Source organism: Puma concolor, chromosome E1 (assembly GCF_028749965.1).
Source record: "Puma concolor isolate L17-30 chromosome E1, mPumCon1.1.hap2, whole genome shotgun sequence".
In the NCBI taxonomy this organism is placed as follows: Eukaryota; Metazoa; Chordata; class Mammalia; order Carnivora; family Felidae; genus Puma; species Puma concolor.
The window spans coordinates 10,493,116-10,515,680 of record NC_141680.1 but is presented as its reverse complement, the minus strand read 5'-3'; the positions used below and the strand labels follow the sequence as shown (position 1 = coordinate 10,515,680).

At 37.4% G+C, this 22,565-nt stretch overlaps 1 protein-coding gene across 1 annotated transcript in view; it reads right to left on the bottom strand.

Moving 5' to 3' along the window:
• Positions 1-22,565, bottom strand: part of AKAP10 (A-kinase anchoring protein 10) — an 80,050-nt gene that overhangs the window by 44,355 nt on the left and 13,130 nt on the right. Inside the window, exons 3-4 of the mRNA XM_086686141.1 lie at positions 19,320-19,502; positions 15,186-15,743 (exon numbers count right to left, since the gene is read on the bottom strand). Of these exons, the coding sequence (XP_086542267.1) occupies positions 15,186-15,743; positions 19,320-19,502 (741 nt within the window). The remainder of the gene's footprint in view (positions 1-15,185; positions 15,744-19,319; positions 19,503-22,565) is intronic.

Genomic DNA, 22,565 nt, shown 5'->3' with positions numbered 1-22,565 from the left:
TCTTGTGTTCATGCAATGGAAGCCTTAATATTGTTAAGATGTCACTACCCAAAAGTGATTAACAGACTCAACTCAATTCCTATCAACATCTCAAAGGTATTTTTTTCAGAAATAGAAAAAACAATCCTAAAATTCATAAAGAACTACAAAGGACCTGAATAGCCAAAAACAACCTTGAGTAAAAAGAACAAAGCTAAAAGCATCACACTTCCCGATTTCAAAATATATTATGAAGCTACAATAATGAAAACAGTATGATACTGACATAGAGACAGACATACAGATCAAGAGAACAGAACCACAATGAGATACCATCTCATACATGTGAGGATGACCATAATAATAACAAAAAGAAAACACAACACGTTAACAAATGTTGGTGAGATGTGGAGGAATTGGGAGAATTGGAGTCCACATATACTGTTGGTGGGAATGTAAAATGGTGTAGTTACTATGGAAAACAGTATGGAGCATCCTCAAAAAATTAAAAACTGAACTCTTTTATGATCCAGCAATGCCACTTCTGGGTATTTATTTAAAAAAATTGAATCAGGATCTTGAAGAGATATTTGTACTCCCATGTCATTGCAGGATTATTCACAATTGCCAAGATATAAAAACAACCAAAGGTTCATGGATGGATAAATGCATAAACAAAATGTGGTATATACATTCAATGGAAGACTGTTCAGCCATAAAAAAAAAAAGAAAAAAAAAAGGAAAATCTAACTTATGTAACAACATAAATGAACCTTAAAGGCATAATGCTAAATAAGTCAGTCACAGAAGGACAAATACTGTAAGATCCCACTTATATGTGGTATCTAATACAGTCAAACTCAGAGAAGTGGAAAATAGAACTGAAGCTGTTAGAAGCTGGAAGGGGAGAAATAGAGAGTTGCGATTAACAGGTATAAAGTTTCAGTTACCCAAGGTGAATACGTTCTGGAGATCTGCTATACGCCATTGTATGTATAGTTAACAGTATTGTACTGTACACTTAAGAATTTGTTAAGAGGGTAGAGTTCATGGATCTCGTTTACCACAACAGAGAAAGAAAAAAGAATTCATGGAAAGAAGAGAAAGTCCCAGAGTTAGGACAAAAGTTCAGGTATGACTCATGATCAGTACTGTCTCTAACGTAGAGAGCTATAAAAAGGTATGTTTTGGGGAAGGGAAGTTGTGCTTGTTTTTTCTCTACATTAATTAATTAATCCTCTCTACACCCAGGGCCTTGAAGAAAGGTATCAATTGTGAAGATTCAGGGGGACTGTTTTGCCTTTAACCAGGTCTAACATAATCCAAGCTAATTCCACTCTCTCAACAGATGTTTATTGTATAGCCACTATGAGCAAATTATTAATCAGAACAAAGACACTAGTTTTGAAGCAAATGCCTATCAAAAAGCCTAAAAATCAGAACCTGTGTTGTTTCTCAGTTTTTGCTTTTCCACCAACTAAAAACAGCTGCCAATCCCAGACAAGTACTGTAAGATGTTGTACAGACGTTAATGCACATTTTTGAGGGGATTAAAACTAACTGAAAGAAGTTTTGATACCTTTAAATAAAATATTAACTGTATTTCATTTCAGAAACACAGAATGAAGTTACACCCTTCTTTTGGATCAGAAAAACTCAGTTTTAAGAATAAAAGGACATTAACATATTTTAAACATTTTAATAAATTAATAAATGAAACAGTTTTAACTCAATAAATGCTTGGCTAAGCAAAGATAAATGCTTTGGTTCAATTTCTAAAATACTCTTTTAATAAAAGAACAAAGGAACATAGAAATGCTTAAAACATCTGCTTTTTTAAAAACATACCTTTTAGGAACCCATGAGGACAGATTACTGGAAGTAAAGGACTTTCCTTCAATTATTTGAGTGATGTTCAAAACTCCATTACTCACTTTAGTATTTCACTAAGAAGTTTTCAATTTTTAAAAAAATGGCTATTTATTTTGAGAGATAAAGAGGGAGAGAGACAGCAAGCACTCAAGCACAGGAGGGGTGGGAGGGTGGGCGTAGAGAGACAATCCCAAGCAGGCTTCACTGTCAGCACAGAGCCAGACTTGAGGTTCGAACCCACAAACTGTGAGATCATAACCTGAGCAGAGATCAAGAATCAGACGCTTAACCAACTGAGCCACCTGGCACCCTAACTTAGTGTCTACTTAAATGCAAGTACAAAACACCAGTATATTCTAAAGAAGTTACTCGGAAGAAATTATACGTCAATTCTGAATTCTTAGTATCATCAATCTTTAGTTATAAAAGCAATAGGCCATTACAAATTCCTTTACGGTCACCTTGTGAAGCTCAAGAAGTTTTAATACAATGAAAATGATTACAACAGAAACCTTAGAGGCAGGTGTTAGACCATCATCTTCTTAATATATTTGCGTTTTAAGGGGAAAACAGAAAATCTATATAGGATACTCATTCTTTGATTTGCTCTGAAATCCTAAGGACTGGGTCAAGATGAAATAAGCACACCTCACCCACCCCACAGAATGCAACTAAAAACACTAGACAAATGTATCTGAAGACCTGGAAATGGCAGCAGGCAGACAGAAAGGAAACCAGAACTCAAAGTGCCACCAGAGCAGAGCCAAGTGTCCTGCTTTGTTTCTCCAGTATCTCCTGGCCTGGACTCCAAAGCTGAAACTGCACAAGGATGCACAAAGAAAAAGCTCCAGAGAAGCCCTCTATTTCTGGTCTAAGGAGCAGGAAGGGGTTTCATATGGACAGCAGAGAGTGAGGGAAATCTCCTGGGCTTTCTTTCACTCCAGTCTCCATTCCCAGGCAATGGCAGCAGCACTCAGGCAGGCTCCAAAAGCTCTCCAAACTCTGTCCTTTGACAGAGAAACCGTAGTCCCAGTAAGAAGAGGAGAATCCCTATTTCTTTTATCCACTGTCCTCTGGCTGCTTGGCCACAGAAGCTGACATAGTGGTAGAAAGTGAAGCCCCAACTTTCTAGCCAAACAACCAGGAAGGTAGGGTCCCCTAGGCACCAGAAACTGCTAGGGAAAGAGCAGAAAAGAAGAAGGCCTGTGAAAAGCATATCAAGTTGTGTGTGTACTCCTCGGCTCACACATGAACTGGGCATGCATGGACTTGACTGTAACAGCATACCAATGGGTGTGAGAACTAAACTATGACCTTTCCACTGGACAGGTCTCAGACTGGACCCTAGCAGGCATAGATACAAATACAATCCAAAACTGAATGGACTCTAGAACCACAGCCTACAGAATGCTAGTTGGAACATGGCTGAACCTAACCAGGTGAATTTCTTGCTAAAACAAAAATTCAACATTCTTCACAGGATCTAAACATGACCCAGAATCATGCAAGTCAAACTGTCCTTAATACAATCCAAAATTAACTGCCATACAAAACCCCAGAAAATCCCATTATCTCACAAGTGAAAAGACAAGCAAGATGATACAGATACACAGATGCTGGAATTATAGAACGAAGATTTTTTTTTTTATAACCATGTTCCAAGAAGTAAGGTCAAATACTCTTGAAACAAACAGAAAGACAGCCTCTGCAGAGAAAAAGATTAAAAAAAAAAAAAAAAAAAAAGCACAAGAAGGAAGAGGAGGAGGAGGAACAAATGGAAGGATGAGAACCAGAAAAAAAAATAACCTAAGGTTAAAATTCACTGGAAAGACTCAAAGCATGAGGGAAATGACAGAGGAAAGAATCAGTGAATTCAAAGATATACGAATAGAAAATTTCCAAGCTGAAAAACAGGAAAACAAAAAATTAGACAAAAGCACATAGAGCCTCAAGGATCTGCAGGACAATGACAAACATACAACATTTGGGTCATTAAAATCTCAGAAGAAAGAGAAAGAAGTATGGGGCAAAAAAAAAAAAAAAAAGTGAAAGAACAATCAATGGCTGAAAACATCCTCCTTTGAAAATCAAAAAGCTCAGTGAACCTCAGATGGGATAACCAAACTGCTGAACACTGGAGACAGGGAAAATATCTCAAAAGCAGCTATAAAAAAGATGCTAAACATAAGATAATAATGATTCCAAGACTGCAGATTTCTCCCAGAAACCATGGAGGCCAGAGGCAGCGAAACAGCACTTTTAAAGTGGTAAGAGAAAAGAACTATCAACCTTGAATTCTCTATCAAATGAAAATTCCTTCAAAATAAAGAAACTCTTAGATGGAAAATTACTGAGAAAATTCTCTGACAGCAGTCCTGCTCTAGAAGAAACGCCAGAGGGATCTTTGCGATGCTGGTGAAATAACAGAAGTAACAACTGAACTTCAGGAATGAAGGAACAGCAACAGATATGGCAAATACCGGGCTTACACGTAACAGACAATTCTTTTTTTAAGTTCTGTAAGTTGTGTCCAACAGTTGAAAGCCAAATTCCCAACACCGTCTGATGGGATTTTCAACAAAAGTGGATGACACTACACCACATGAGTGGGGAGACAAAGGGACCTACATGGCCCACTTGATGTAATAAAATGATAATTTTAGGGGCGCCTGGGTGGCTCACTTGGTTGAGTGACCGACTTCGGCTCAGGTCATGATCTCACAGTCCGTGGGTTTGAGCCCCGCATCGGGCTCTGTGCTGACAGCTCAGAACCTGGAACTTGCTTCAGATTCTGTGTCTCCCTCTTTCTCTGCCCTCTCCAACTCATGCTCTGTCTCTGTCTCTCTCTCTCAAAAATGAATAAACATTAAAAAAAAATTTTTTTAAAAAGATAATTTTACATGGACTGTGTATGTATGATGGTATGTACACTGCAATCCCTAGAGAAACCACTAAAAACCTATACAAAGAGATATAATCAAGAACTAAATAGATAAACTCTTAAAAAAATTCAAAGAATCCAAAAGAAAAAAGAATAGGAAATCCAAGGATGGGAACAAACAGAAAAATAAAATGGGAGACATAAATTCAAACACATTAATAATTACACTTAATATAATTATATATGTTAAATTAATAAGTATTGGCAATTACATTTACATATTAAAAGGTAAATAATCACGTTGTAATTAACTACACTTAATATAAAGAACTACACTACAACTTATACTGAAATAAATTTATCAACAAAAAACCCGTTGACTGTCAGAATGGATTAAAAAAAAAATGACCCAACTACATGCTATCAAAAGAAACTCACTTTAAAAATGATAAAGGCAAGGGGTGCCTGGGTGGCTCAGTCAGTTGGGCATCCCTTTGGCTCAGGTCAAGATCTCACAGTCTGTGAGTTCAAGCCCCACGTCAGACTCTGCACTGACAGCTCAGAGCCTGGAGCCTACTTCAGATTCTGTCTCCTTCTCTCTCTTACCCTCCCCCACTCACACTGTGTGTGTGTGTCTCTCTCTCTCTCTCAAAAATAAAATAAAAACATTAAAAAAAATGATAAAGGCAAGTCAAAAAGTAAAGCAAAAGAAAAAGATGTACCATGAACTGCAGTGGCTATATAAGTCAGACAGAAGAGATTTCTGACCTTAGAACAAGTGAAGTTACCACAGATAAAGAGGAACATTACAAAATGGTAGGATCGATTTACCAAGAAGATTCAATGATTCTAAATAGGTACAAACCTAACAACAGAGCCTCAAAATACATGCAAAAACAGAACTGAAAGCACACTTGGAAAAATCCACAACTATGCTCAGAGACTTCAACACTCCTCTCTCAGTAGCAGATATAAAAAACATAAAAGTACTGGCAATGATACAGAAAAACTGAACACCATCATCAACCAACTCCATCGAATTGACATTTATAGAAAACTATCAAACAGCAGTATGTTCTTTTCATTGTATGGGAGTTATTCACCAAGATAAACCATATCCTAGGCTATTTAAAAATTTTAACAAATTTAGGGGCACTTGGATGGCTCGGTTGAGCGTCCGACTTCGGCTCAGGTCATGATCTCACAGCTCATGAGTTCGAGCCCTGCATCGGGCTCTGTGCTGACAGCTCAGAGAGCCTGGAGCCTGCTACGAATTCTGTGTCTCCCTCTCTCTCTGCTCCTCCCCTGATCGCGCTCTGTCTCTGTCTCTCTCTCAAAATAAACATAAAAAAAAGGTTTTAATGAAAAAATTAACAAATTTAAAAGAATTGAAATCATTCAAAGTATGTTTTCTAACCATGATATAATTACACGGGAAGTCAGTAACAAAAAGATCACAGATAAAATTCTTCAAACACCTGAAAATTAAACAACATATTTCTAAATAATCATGGGCAAAAGAGTAAGACTCCAGGGAAATTAGGCATTTTATTTTTATTTAATTCAAAGTATCAGAATTTGTGGGGTGTAGATAAAACAGTGATTGGAAGGAAATTTATAGCATTACATGCTTCTCTTAAAATACAAAGGTCTCTGGGTGGCCTGCTTGGCTCAGTGGGTTAAGTGTCCGACTTTTGATTTCCACCCAGGTCATGATCCCAGAGTTGTGGGATCAAGCCCTGCATAGGGCTCTGTACTGACAGTGCAGAGCCTGTTTGGGATTCTCTCTCTCCCTCTCTCTCTCTCTGCCCCCTCCTGCTTGCATGCCCATGCATGTGAGCAAGCTCTCTCTTTCTCAAAATAAATAAATAAGCTTAAAAAAAAAAAAAAAAAGGTCTCTTGGGGCACCTGGCTGGCTCAGTCACTAGAGTATGCGACTCTTGATATCAGTCAGGGTTATGAGTTTAAGCCCCACATTGGGTGTAGAGATTACTTAAAAAAATAAAATCTTTCAAAAAATTTTTAAAAAAAAGGTCTCAAATAAACGATATAAGTTTCTATCTTAAGAAATGAGAAAAAGTAAATCTAAAGCAAGCATGAGAAGGGGCTCCTGGGTGGCTCAGTTGGTTGGGCAACTGACTTCAGCTCAGGTCATGATCTCACGGTTTGTGAGTTCGAGCCCCGCATGGAGCTCTGTGCTGACAGCTCAGAGCCTGGAGCTACTTCAGATTCTGTGTCTTCCTCTCTCTCTACACCTCCCTCACTTGTGCTCTCTCTCTCTCTCTCTCTCTCTCAAAAATAAACATTAAAAAAAAGTTAAAGCAAGCAGGAGGAAAGAAATAACACATAGCAGAAAAATCCATAAAATTGAAAAGAGAAAAACAGATAAAAAATCAATTGTAAATCAAAAGCTGGTTCTTTTAAAAAGACAGATTAAACCCCTATGTATGCTGACAAAGAAGAAAGAAGACACAATTACCAATATCAGGAATGAAAAAGGGGTATTACTACAAACTCAAGATTAAAAAAGAAAGTAAGGGAATCCTAGATAATTACATGCCCATAAATTCAACAATTTAATGAAAATAACAATTCATTGAAAGCTGCAAAGTACTAACATTCCCTCAAGAAGAAATAGATAACCTGAATAGTCCTAGATCTATTAAAGAAATGGAATTTATAGTTTGAAACACTCTGAAAAAACACACAAAAAAAACCCAACAATTCTACATGATCTTTTCCAGAAAACAGAAGTGGTGGGAAAACGTCCCAACTCATTTTTGGGGGCCAACATTACATTGATACTAAAATCAGACAAAAGCAGTACAAGAAAACTACAGACCAAATCCATCATAAACGTAAATGCAAAAATGACCAACAAAATTTAGAAAATCAAATCTAGCAACATATGAGAATAAAACACACCACACAACCAAATGGCACTAAATCTGGGAATGCAAGGTTATTCAAACTTTCAAAAATCAATCAATATAACCCATCACATTTACAGACAAAGAAAGGAAAACTACATGGTCGTATCAAACGACACAGACAAAACATGTGACAAAATTCAACACCATTCATGATTCAAACAACTCTCAAGAAACCACTAAGAGAAGCAGACTTCCATCAACCTATAAAGAGCCTTTATAAAAAACTCATGGTTAACCTCATACTTCATGGTGAAAGACTAAATGCTTTCCCTCCAAGATCAGGAACAAGAATATTCATTCTCACCACTCCTAATCAACACAATACAGCAAGTCCTAGCTTAGTGCAATAAGGCAACGGGAAAAGAAAAAAAAAAAGATCAGAAAGCAAGAAGTAACTGTCCTTATTCACAAACAACATCAATGTAGAAAATCCCAAGTAATCTACAGAAAAACTACTAGAAGTAGTGAGTTTCATAAGGTCACAGAATAGGTTAACATATAAAAGTCAATCATATTTCTATATACTAGCAATAATAAATTAGAAACAGAAATTTTTAAAATAGCATTCACGGGGCACCTGGGTGGCTCAGTTGATTGAGTATCTGACTTCAGCTCAGGTCATGATCTAACGGTTCATGAGTTCAAGCCCTGCGTTTGGCTATCTGCTGTCAGCACAGAGCCCGCTTCAGATCCTCTGTCTTTCTCTCTGCCCCTACCCCACTCACACTCTCTCAAAAAGAAATAAAAACATTAAAAACAAAATTGCACTCACAATAGCACCAAAAAGAAATACTTAGATATAAGTTTAAAAAAATATATGAAGGATGTGTACACTGAGGACTACATATTGCTGATAAATAAATAAGATACCTAAGTAAATAAAAACATTCTCCATGTTCATGTATTCTAAGACTTGATACGGTTAAGATGTAAATTCTTATCAAACTGACCTAAGGATTGAATGCAATTCCAATAAAAACTCCATCAGGATTTCTTTTCTTTTCTTTAATGTTTATTTATTTTTGATAGGGGGTGGGAGAGACAGAGTGCAAGTGCGGGAGGGGCAGAGAGTGAGGGAGACACAGAATCTGAAGTAGGCTCCAGGCTCTGAGTTGTCAGCACAGAGACCCACACGGGGCTTGAACCCACCAACTGTGAGATCATGATCTGTGGAAAGCTGGATGCTTAACCGACGGAGTCACCCAGGCACCCCTACCAGGATTTCTTATAGATATAGACAAGATTGTGCTAAAGATTATATTTAGGGGGAAAAAAAAAAACTAGAATAGACAGAACAATTTTGAAAAAGAAAAAACAAACTTGGAGACCTCATACTATCTAATTTTAAGACTTACTGTAAAGCTACAGTAATGAAGACAGTGGATACTGATTGGTGAAGGAACAGACACATGTATCAGTGGAACAGAAGAGTCCATAAATAGACCTACAGAAATATGGCTAAGGTACAAGGGCAAGTCAACACAGTAAGGGTAGTCTTTTCAATTAGTGGTGTTGAAACAACACCATATTCATATGCAAAAATAAAAAACAATACAAAAATATTTGACCACCCCTTACATCTTAGTATTAACTCAAAATAGACCATATATCTAACTGTGAAGGATGAAATCATAGTACTTTTAGAAGAACACACAAGAGAAAATCTTCATGACCGTTAATTAGGCAAACAGTTCTCAGGGTATGACTCCAAAAGCACAATCCATAAAAGAAAAAAGTCACTAAATTAATCAAAAAGTCCTCTTGTTCTGTGAAAGACACTATTAAGAGAATGAGAAGTCAAGCTATCAACTAGGAGAAAACATCTGAAATCACATAGCCAAAACAGTTTTATACCCAGAACACACACACAAAAAAAACCTCTCAAAATTCAATGTCAGTAAAACAGACAATCCAAGAAAATATGGGAGTATGTTGCTGGTGGATATGCAAAATGGTACAGCCACTCTACAAAACAGTCGGACAGTTTTTTATATAATTAAACATATACCATATAATTCAGCAAACTTACCACTTGGTATTTGCCCTAGAGGAATAAAAACTTTTGTCCACACAAAAAAACGTATACATGCACAAATGTTTATAGCAGTTTTATTCATAATCATTAACAACTGGAAACAATCCAGACGTCCTTAAACTGGTGAATGGATAGTACATCCATACATACAATGAATATTACTTAGCAATAAAAAGCTATGAACATCTTGACAGAACATGGATAAATTTCAAGCCATTATGCTAAGTCAAAGAAGCCTATCTCAAAGGCTACATATTGTAAAAATTCATTTGTATGGCACTCCAGAAAAGGCAAAACTACAGAGTCAGATCAGTGGTTGCCAAATGATGTGACAGAGGAGGGTTTAAACACAAAGGTGACAGAACTATTCTTATCCTGTGAGGACAGTTACAGGAACCGATGCATGTGTTAAAATTCATACAAATATACATCAAACGAGGTCAAATCTATTGCACTAAAATTTTTTAAACTAATGAAAAATGAAAAAACAAGTACTCTTTTAATAACTCCACTATTTCTTTTTTTTTTTTAACATTTATTTATTTTTGAGAGAGTGTAAGAGCGTGCGTGGGCAGGGGAGGGACTCAGAGAGGGAACCACAGAATCAAAAGCAGGCTCCAGGATCCGAGCTGTCAGTACAGAACCTGACATGGGGCTTGAACTCACAAACCATGAAATTGTGACCTGAGCTGAAGTCAGATGCTTAACCGACTGAACCACCTAGGCGCCCCATCCTCCACTGCTATTTCTATGTTTTATTGAAATAAACTACCACCAAACCAAAAGGCTTCCAAAAAAAAAAAAGAAAAGAAAAAAGAAAAGGAAGTGTATTACAATTAAACAGACTTCCATTTCCAGAAACAGGCCAGACTAGATGTTTAAAAAAATTCTTCACAATACTAAATTTCCCCAAAATGCTTTTTTTTTTTTAATTTTTTTTTTTTCAACGTTTATTTATTTTTGGGACAGAGAGAGACAGAGCATGAACGGGGGAGGGGCAGAGAGAGAGGGAGACACAGAATCGGAAACAGGCTCCAGGCTCTGAGCCATCAGCCCAGAGCCTGACGCGGGGCTCGAACTCACGGACCGCGAGATCGTGACCTGGCTGAAGTCGGACGCTTAACCGACTGCGCCACCCAGGCGCCCCCCCAAAATGCTTTTTAAAAGTATATCAGAGTTCGTGGTAAAGCAAGGGAAACAGTGAGAGGAAGAATATAAGGACAAGCAATTCCTTAATCTGAAAACTGTGGGGCCAGTAATATTTTAGAATTCAGAATCTGGGCAGTTTTTATAGAGGTAATGCACTGTGTTTATAGAAACCAGGTTAATCCTCTAGCAGCATGTGGGACAACACCACATAATCAAACACATCTATGTTTCTGCAGTAAGTTCATACCAGTCCAGGTCAAGTTTCGTCCTTTTAAAAAATAACCTGGGATAGTCAAAGCTTTCTGGATTTCTAAATTGCAGATGAAGAACTGTGGAGCTGCAGGAGCCAGTGCAAATCAAGATGGGCATAAGTACAGAGGGGAAGGGCATTCACCTGGGAAAACCACCAATGTCAAGAGACTTGAGTGTGCCTTTTCAAGAGCAGTTGCCCAGGACCCAAATAGGGTAGAATTTGGGTTTTAAGTGGTAGAAATTTTAGTTTTAAGTGGTAACTAAAACTAATGGATGGTACTGAAGCTGGCCCCAGATGCAGGACAAATGCAAATGCAGACATACTCTGAAATAAGCCCATTTAAATAGATTTCTCAAACAATTCCCACAGATAAAAATCCAAAAACCTATGTTCACAGTCAAAACCACTAAAATCACAAACTACCAAGAGTGTAAATCTGAAGAAACAAATACTGAATCAGATCCACAAAAACTACAGCTATTGGAATTATCAGATGATGAATATATATTTAATAAATTTAAATAGAAAATGGGCTCAAGAGTGGGATGAAGGGATAAAGGAAGAAGAAACTAAAAAATGATGAGGCAAATTTGAATTGTAAAATTTTTTTCTAGAAATAAAAAATTCAGTTAACTTTTAAATAAGAATAACATTAAAAAATTATTCAACAGCAGATTAGACAGACCCATACTGAGACAATCAATGAACTAAATAAAAAACAGATCTGAAGAAAACACCACCAATGTGGAAAAGTTACCTATGATAGATTTCAACTCTAGGATATTCTGGAAAAGGCAAAACTATGGAGACAGTAAAAAGATTAGTGGTTGTCAGGGATAAGCAGGTAGGAAGAGATGAATAGACACAGTACGGAGGATTTTTTAGGACAGTGAAAACACTCTAACACCATAAATGATGGATACATGTCATTATACATTTGTTCAAACCTGTAAGAATGAACAACACCAAAAGTGAACCCTAATGTAAACTATGGACTTTGAGTGACTATAAGGTATCCAGGTAGGTTCATCAACTGCAATAAATGTTCCACTCTAGTGGGGGACGTAGATGATGGGAGAGGCCTCTGTATGTGTGGGGCAAGGGTATATGGGAAATCTCTGTACCTTCCCCTCAATTTTGCTGTGAACCTTAAACTGCTCAGAAAAAATAAAGTCTTACTAGAGGGGAAAAAAAAAAAAAAGAAAAAGCAAACAAAGAAAAGCCAAGAAAGAAATTACCTAGCCCTGTAAGAAATAAAGAACAGATAAGATAAAAAAAAGAGGAAAAACTTGGAGGCTGTCTAATCAGAATTCTAGAAGGTAATAACTGAAAAATTCAGAGGGTGTAACTCCCAAATGGACAGAGAAGAAATCAAGAAAGAGGTGCTATTGTTGAAATGCCTGGACTTTAACTTTAGCTCCACCCTCTCCCCTCCCCTCATTCTATAACCCGAGGCAAGTTCCTTTACTTTCCTAAGTCATGATTTTCTCATGTGTAAAACAGGCTAAGGATGGCGATATCATACAGGTGTTGGAGTTAAGTGGAATTCAAGGGCAGCACTTGGCACAGAACCCAACAGAGGTCACCGGTTGGCAATTAACAAATAACCGCATCTATAAAGTTCATTAAAATGGTAGTAAATTAAGAATAAGATGAGGATGAAATAAGCATTTCTGGGTTAATGATTTGATTTCAAACTCTTTGGAAGGGAAAGGCAGGACACTTAACCCTTCCTCACTGGTTAATTCTGAGAATATCCTTCTTAGAGGATCCAAGCCTGTAGGTATCCCTGCTGTTCCTTTTTTATATGCCAAGCCTACTCAGGACACTCTCCATCCAAATCCTTCCAAATCTGCAAGTGGGTGTGAAGAGAAAAGAAACCTTTTCTAGTCCTAGCCTCAGCAATCAGACAACAAAAAGAAATCAAAGGCATCCAAATCAGCAAGGAGGAAGTCAACGTTCACTCTTCCGCAGACAACATGATATTCTATGTGGAAAACCCAAAAGACTTCACCAAAAAACTGCTGGAACTGATACACGAACTCAGCAAAGTCACAGAATATAAAATCAATGTACAGAAATCAGTTGCATTTCTATACACACACTAATAATGAACCAGCAGAAAGAGGAATCAAGGAATCAATCCCATTTACCATTGCACCAAAACCCATAAAATACCTAGGAATAAACCTAGCCAAAAATGTGAAAAATCTACACACTGAAAACTATAAAAAGCTTATGAAAAGAAACTGAAGAAGACACACAAAAAAATGGAAAAACATTCCATGCTCATGGATTGGAAGAACAAATACTGTTAAAATGCCAATTACTACCCAAAGCAATCTACACATTCAATGCAATCCCTATCAGAGCAACACCAGCATTCTTCACAGACCTAGAACAAGCAATCCTAAAATTTGTATGAAACCAGAAGAGACCCCGAATAGCCAAAGTAATCCTGAAAAAGAAAACCAAAGCTGGAGGCATCACAAGCCCGGACTCCAAGCTGTATTACAAAGCTGTAATCGTCAAGATCATATGGTACTGGCACAAAAACAGACACATAGATCAATGGAACAGAACAGACAACGCAGAATGGACCCACAAATATGTGGCCAACTAATCTCTGACAGGAAAGATTATCCAATGGAAAAAAGACAGTCTCTTTAGCAAATGGTGTTGGGAAAACTGGACAGCGACGAGCAGAAGAATGACCCTGGACCATTTTCTTACACCATACACAAAAATAAACTCAAAATGGATGAAAGACCTAAACATAAGACAGGAAGTCATCAAAATCCTAGAGAAAACAGACAACAACTTCTTTGGCCTCAGCTGCAGCAACTTCTTACTTGACACATCTCCAGAGGCAAGGAAAACAAAAGCAGAAATGAACTATTGGGACCTCATCAAGATAAAAAGCTTCTGCACAGCAAAGGAAACAATCAGCAAAACTAAAAGGTAACCAATGGAATGGGAAAGAATATTTGCAAATGACATCTCAGATAAAGGGTTAATATCCAAAAGTCTATAAAGAATTTATCAAACTCAGCATGCCCAAAAAACAAATAATCCAGTGAAGAAATGGGCAAAAGATACGAATAGACAGTTTTCCAAACAAGACATCCAGATGGCTAACAGACACATGAAAAGATGCTCAATATCACTCAGTATCAGGGAAATACAAATCAATACCACAATGAGATACCACCTCATACCTATCAGAATGACTAAAATTAACTCAGGCAACAACAGATGTCAGTGAGGATGCAGAGAAAGAGAAACCCTTTTGCACTGCTGGTAGGAATGCAAACTGGTGCAGCCACTCTGGAAAACAGTATGGAAGTTCCTCAAAAAATTAAAAATACAACTACCCTATGACCCAGCAATTGCAGTACTAGGTATTTATCCAAAGGATACAAAAATGCTGATTCGAGGGGGCACATGCACCCCAATGATTATAGCAGCACCATTGACAACAGTCAAAGTATGGCAAGAGCCCAAATGTCCATCAACTGATAAATGGATAAAGAAGATGTGGTATATATATACAATGGAGTATCACTCGGCAATCAAAAAGAATGAAATCTTGCCATTTGTGACAACATGTATGGAACCAGAGTGTATTATGCTAAGTGAAATAAGTCAGTCAGAGAAAGACAAATATATGATTTCACTCACATAATGGAATTTAAGAAACAAAACAGATGAACAGAGGGGAAGGGAAGCAAATATAAGACAAGACAGAAAGAGACAAACCATGAGACACTTAAATACAGAGAACAAACTGAGGGCTGCTGATGGGTGGGGGAATGGGCTAAGTGGGCAACGGGCATTAAGGAGGGCACTTATTGGGATGAGCATTGGGTGTTACATGTAAGTGATGAATCACTAAATTCTATTCCTGAACTCATTATTACATTATATGTTAACTAACCTGGATTTAAATCAATCAATCAATCAATCAATCAATCAATAAGAAAACGATTCCAACCCTTCTATTCCCCTCAAGTTCTACTTTGTAAACTGATTAAACAAACAAACCAAACAGGATAAAGAGAGACAAGAAAATCACATACTTACTTTTCATTAATTTTCCTGATAAGTCCTTTAGTGGTGAAGAGGGACTATTTCTACTGGCTACTAGAAGTCTGGAGGAGGATTCTTGGGTTTCCATGGAAAGTTGATGAGTTCCTGTTCTGGCCATTTCAAGATGGAGAGAATGGGCACTGTCACATTCCCGGGAAAGCAGCAAGTGATTCTGAATGTTGCTAGTTCTATTATTCACGTCAATTCCTTCTGATTGAGTCATAAGCAACTGGGCTGAGCAAGAATCCTCCAATCTCTTGTCAAGAGACTCAGTTATAAAAGACGTTGTAGTTTCGTGCTTTTTAGATGGAGAGACAGGTTCGGCCAATGAGCTCTGCTTCACTGTGTTCAGACTGTGTGCTCTTATTCGAGACCAAGTCGTAGAGTGAAAACTTTCAGCCTCTAACCAAAATTTAACCAAATGCTCCATTCTCCGAAGTTCCATGAATTGAATGAAATAAGGGAGGACAACTGTGTCATGTAAGACTTGTTCAAGAGTCTTTGAAAGACTGGATTTGGTCTCTTGAGTCTGGTAGTCCAGACAAGATCTGCCTAAAAGAAGCAAAAGATTAGCAGCTCAGTAACAAATAATTTAAGATTGACAGATAAGTCAGTCACTTTTAGCATCAGTGGTACCAGAATTCTTGAATAAAGTTTACTTCCCTAGCAATTTAAATGAATAAAGAACTAAAAACTCTATAGTTCTGGCTTCTAAACAAGCAAAGAAACAACTGTCCAAAACTTATTTAATCCATCAAAAAGCTCTCTGTAACTCAAGTATTATCTCTTTTAATGGCAGTTCAGACCATGTAAATTCTTAAAAAAAAAAAAAAAATCTTATGATACTAGTCCCAGAGAAAGGAAAAAAGGCCAATAAAAATATGAAAATATATTCAATCTAGTTAAAAATCCCAGAAAAGCAAATTAATACAAGGTCACATTTTTGTCTGTCAAACTGGAAGATGTTGTTTCAAAAAGTAACAATTAACAAAGGCAAAGAAAAAATAGGCCAACACTGTCACCCACTGATGATGAGAAGAAAAGATGGGAAAACCTTTTTGAAGGAGCACTCAGTAACAGACAGCAAAGCTTTAGAAATCTCCATGATTTTCAATCTAGTAACTCCACTTCTAGGAACTTTTCCTGAGGAAAATTGTGGATGTGTGGATATAGCTAGAAAAATGTTACCAACTCTCAGCACTGATTACAACAGAATAAAGAACAGTTCTTGGAGATTAGCTAGAAAAATAAAATTAAATAAAACTTAATAAAAATATGTTCATTTTACATTAGACTAAATTTAGGTTATGATTCTAACCACAAACTAGTTATTAAACAAAAAATTTAAAAATATTTTTTACATTCACAGCAGTGGCACATTGAGGTTCATTTTCATAAAATTAACAAGGGCTTCATCAATTTTTCAAAAGGGCTTTTCTTCATCCTTTGATATTCAAATCATTTTCTTTTGAATCTCTCTGCGGATCATCCTTGCTGGCTGTCTCATTGTCAATGTTAACTAGGGCATCTTGGTCAACATCACTTTCACGAACTTCAGAAAATCCTGACCCTTTACAAGACTTACAATATTTTATTTTTTTTAAGTTTATTTACTTTATTTTGAGAGAGAGAGCAGGGGAGGGGCAGAGTGAGGGAGAGAGAATCCCAAGCAGGCTCCGTGCTGTCAGCACAGAGCCCAATGCGGGGCTCGAACTCAACAGTGAGATCATGACTTGAGCTGAAACCAAGAGTTGGAGCCATGCAGGCACCCCTAGAATTACAATTTTTTAAATTAAACTTCTAAAAAAATTTTTAATGTTTGCTTATTTTTGAGAGAGAGAGAGAGACAGAGCGGGTGCGGGAGTGGGTCAGAGAGAGGAGGAGACAAAGAATCCAAAGCAGGCTCCAGGCTCTGTGCTGTCAGCACAGAGACCAATGCAGGGCTCGAACTCACAAACCGTGAGCTCATAACCTGAGCTGAAGTCGGACCCTCAACCGACTGAGCCACCCAGGCACCCCTAAATTAAACTTTCAATTTTGAGATAATGGTAAATTCAAAAAAAAAGTGTAAGACACAATATAGAGATCCCATGTACCCCTTACCCAGGTTCCCCTATGGTAACATCTTACAAAACTACAGTACAGTATCCCACCAAGGTACTGACATGGATACAATCCACCAATCTTACTCAGATTTCCCATTTTACCTGTACTCACTCATGTACTTTGTTCTGTGCAATTTTATCACATGTAACCACCAAGATACTCAACAGTTCCAATGCTACATGGATCCCTCATATGGCCTTTTATAACCACCTCCTCTGTTCCTAACCTCTGGCAAACACTACCGTGTTCTTCATTTCTCTAATTTTGTCGTTTCAAGAATATTATACAGAGGCGCCTGGGTGGTTCAGTCAGATCCTCTGCCCCCGCCTCTGCCCCTGCCCACTTACGCACACACGCTCTCTCAAAAGTAAATATTTAAAAATCATTTATAAAAAGAATATTATACAGATGGAATCATACTACACAAATATAACATTTTGGGACTGGCTTTTAACGCTCAGCCTAACTCCCCTGAGATTCATCCAAGTTGTTAGGTATATCAATAGTCTGCTCTTTTTTATTGCTGAGTAGTATTCTGTGGCATGGATGTATCCGTTTATTCAACCACATTCACTCACCTGTGGAAAGACAGTCAGTTTTTGGTTTTTAAGCTGCTATGAACATTGGTATATAGGTTTTTTATGTGAATGTAAGTTTCCACTTCTCTGGGATAAATGCTGAGTGAAACTGATGGGTCATATGGTAACTGCCTATTCAGCTTTATAAGAAACTGCCAATCTGTTTTCCAGAGTGGCTGTACCATTTCACATTCTCACCAGCAACACAGGAGTAATCCAGTAAAACTTACAATTTTATTTTGTGACCAATACAAATGTTGTTTGCAATGTACTGCTGAGTGTGACCCATCATAAATACTTTGGCACCTTTGAATAAACACTAATGTTAAGTGAAGATGGCAAAAGAGGGATTAATTTTATTAGACATCAATTTATTCATGGGATTGTTTTTTCAATTTATGATACCATGATATGCAATTTTTATAAGTGCAGAAATCTGGGTGACAAAAATTCAGAAAACATCAATCTCCTTATCTTTAGGGGTGGGGGACAAGGGAGAAAGAGAAGCTATTTTAACATAATAGGGATCCTACTACACACAGTTATGCGACCTGCTTTTTAAACTTTCACCTTAGGGGCGCCAGGGTGTCTCAGTCGGTTAAGCATCCAACTTCAGCTCAGGTCACGATCTCACGGTCCGTGAGTTCGAGCCCCGCGTCAGGCTCTGGGCTGATGGCTCAGAGCCTGGAGCCTGTTTCCGATTCTGTGTCTCCCTCTCTCTCTGCCCCTCCCCCGTTCATGCTCTGTCTCTCTCTGTCTCAAAAATAAACGTTAAAAAAAAAAAAAATTTTAACTTTCACCTTAGATATTTCTCTATGTTATCTTCAGATTTTTAAATGGCTACCCACTATTTCAAATACAGGTATCACAACTTGACTGCTTCTTCATTAACAGATATTTACCTTGTTCCTCGCTTTTTTGCTATCACAAACAACACACACATACTTGGATATACATCTCTTTGCATATATGTAAATATATCTGAGGGCTAGATCTTATATTTTATATTTTGATAAATACTTCCAAACTGCCTTCCAAAAAATTTTCATCAATTTATACTTCCACTAAATAGGAGTGGCCATTTCTCTTCATCTACATTAACATTCAAATTATCAAACTTTAAAAATATCTGCTCATGTGTTGGGGGAAACTTATTTAAATTTGCATTTCCCTGAGTATGCATGAAGTGAGGCATCTTTTTCATATAATTAGTAGCCAAATATATTTCTTCTGAAAATGGCCGATTTTTCTACTGAGAATGCTTCACATTTTATACTTACAGGAACACAATAGAGTGCCATTCATTATACTTATAGCTGTTATTTTAAATACGTTTTTTCAAAGCCTGTTCCAATTGTAATTCCAGTATCCTCCAGCAAGAGTTTCACATATTACACTCAAATCCTTCCTTCTATTGGAAGTTAACAAAAAGTGAGTCACTTACCCAGGTCACCAAAATGAGCAGCCTCCATGTGGCTTGGCTGCTTCTTAAGTGTTGCTGTCCTGCTACTTGAGAAGGAGTCCATGTTGGCAGAAATGGCATTGATTGCAACATGACTTGGTCCTGCTGCCTCCAGCAAGGCATGATTTTTAGTGCTTTTTTGTGGGGAATGTACAGATATTGAAGCTGTAATTTTTCAAAAACAAATGGTTAAAAGTTAAACGCAATTTGATCCTCTAAAACTGTCTCATAAAAGGGCTTTAAGAGAACCTTAAGAATTAAATTTTGTAACACCTCTCAAGTATGCACTCAAAAATACTTAGGGGAAAGGTAAATCAATCAAGGGGCAGAAAACTGGAAGGAAATGTCCTATTATTATTTAAAACTCTCAAAATATTGTGCTAAAAACGAAACTGAAAACAGAGAGCTTTGAGAACTTCTGATGATAGAAAGTGCCAAAGCCAGGAAACATTGATATATGGACCCTTTTCAATTCCTTAATCCTTTTTTGTCCAAAGAACAAAAAACTAAAACAAAATAGGGGGGAAACCAGAAAATACTCTTCAGAACGCTTACATTACTTTTACTTTTTAATTCTCATTTTTTTTTAAGTAGGCTCCACACCCAACATGGGGCTTGAACTCATGACCCTGAGATCAAGAGTCACATGTTCTAATGACTAAGCCAGCCAGGTGCCCCTTATTTTACTTTTTAATTGAGTAACAAATTTCTCTATTTAATAAAAAAACATTTCTAATCAAATTTCAAGCTGCTTAAACATAAAGCACACTTAAAAAATTCACAAATAGGGGCACCTGGGTGGCTTAGGTAAGCATCTGACTTTGGCTCAGGGCATGATCTTGTGGTTCATGAGTTTGAGCCCCGCGTCGGGCTCTGTGTTGACAGTTCAGAGCCTGGAGCCTGCTTCAGATTCTATGTCTCCTTCTCACTCTGCCCATCCCCTACTTGCGCTCTGTCTCTCTCTCTCTCTCAAAAATAAATAAACATTAAAAAACAATTTTTCTATTCACAAAATATACTTTCTTTAGTAGTCTGAAGAAAGATCCTATTGACGTCAGAATAAAGAGACTAGTCACCTATTTATTAATAGGAAATAATCAACTCAATATTATAATACTGTCAAAGTAATCCTGTGACCTTGTTGCTACACGGCTGGATCAAAATTCTAGCTATCCCCCCAAATATCAATGACTCTTATTCAAGGTTTTGAAGAAGTTTTGGTTTAGCACATTGCTATAGCGAGAAGGATAGAAGAGATACAGGTCACCTAGCATTCCATACCCCACACCCTCAAGATAAATACTCTTAGATAACTAAACTTGTAGCCACCAACACTATTTATTTTACTACACTGCCAACAGATAAGCACTCCTCAATCTCAGCAAACACTTCCCACAGATTCTGAGCAATACCAGGTAACATTTCTTATGAAGAGTACAGCATACTGTAATTCACTCTCTTACTCTTCGAGACATTTTGATAAATAGGATAAAGCAGGTAAGAACATGAATGTCCATACCTATTTGTCAGGTACCTATATTTACCAGTCATTCAACAAGAGTTGGGAGAATTACAAAATGGAGTTGTCTTCAAGAGATTTTTTTCAGTTTTAGAATCAAGTCTTGTTTTTTGTTTTGCTTTCACGATAAATTGAAGAGAGCAAAATCATTTTAGCAAGTTTATAAGCAATAATGATTTTTTGTATAGATAACAAACTACAAATAACATTCTGTAAGAACGGGTAAGATTAATGGTTTCCTTATTAGATGTATATAATGATACAAAATGCTATTAATTTATTTATTTCTCCTCTTTCTTATTAGAACTATTGACTTATTATTTTTTAATGTTTATTTTATTTCTGAGGAAGAGAGAGACAGAGAGAGAGAGACAGAGAGACGGGACATAAGCAGGGGAGGAGCAGAGACAGAGAGACACAGAATCCGAAGCAGGCTCCAGACTCTGAGCTGTCAGCACAGAGCCTGACACAGAGCTCGAACTCACAAACGGTGAAATCATGACTTGAGCCGATGTCGGACACTTTACTGACTGAGCCACCAGGCGCCCCTTATTTTAGATGTTGCTTCCAGATAGTCTACCTTCCTTTGGTTTCCATGGTACTATGTGCTCCTTAATTTACTTTTCTACAGAAAATATCTTTTTTATCTGTGCCTCCCTTTCAAGCCCTTAGAACACATTTATTAGTCCACTGTGTCAGATATGATCTCCTTCCATGACTCCTCAGGACCCCCTCTTCCTGAGGTTCTCTGTTCTTCTATTCTTCCTGCTAGAAACAACATTTATTCTCAAACCTCAAATTATTGCTACAGCAATCTTTTTCGAACATTTTTTTAAACCGTAAACACGCTCTTTTTTTCCCCCCAAATAAACTTAAGTGAGGAGCCTGATACACCTGTAAAACAAATCTCTAAATAAAATAAGTATCTAAAACCTAAATAGATATCTAAAAGAGATTTAAAAAGAGAGTTACTAGTAACTGGCGGATTCAAGGGGAGAGTCTCACTCATGCCCTGGACCTCCAGCAACAGCTCCTAGATTGTACCTGTGTGGAACTAGAACCCCAGTTGAGAACCCCTGACCTGTATCTGAGACCTGTCCTTTGATCTGGGCTTTGATCCTGTATCTGTAACAACTTACTACTAGCTATTCTCACTTCGACTTTACCATATCAAGACCAATTTGTCCAAATATCAAACTTACTGCATCTTCTTCCAAACTAAATCTCCTACTCAATTTCCCTGTCTCTGTTCAATCTGCAAGTCTCCAAAGCTCAAAATCTTGGACCCATTCTTTTTCGCTCTATGTGTTTACCTGCCAAGATCTGTTGACTTTTCCTTCAAGATCTTTAAACATCTACTTGTCTGTTTATTATCAACACCACATCTTTAATATAGGCCTTTCTGCATTACAGTAAAAGAACTTCTAGGATCTCCTCCTACAAAACGCTTTCAAACTAACCTTTCATAAATACTGTATGTAAAGCATCAACATCCTGTTCAATAGCCTGCAGGCTCCCTATTTTTCTGTCTCAACTCTCTTTTCTGGTCTTTATGACCCTCATAATGGATATCACTCTTCTGTAAAAATATCTTTACTTGTCTGGATGAAGGTCCCTCTGCCCAACATATACCCAAAGAAATAAGAAGCTGCGCTGGTAGGAGAAAAAGAGACAAAATCGCCTCTTTCATTCAAATCCTCCTTCTTCAA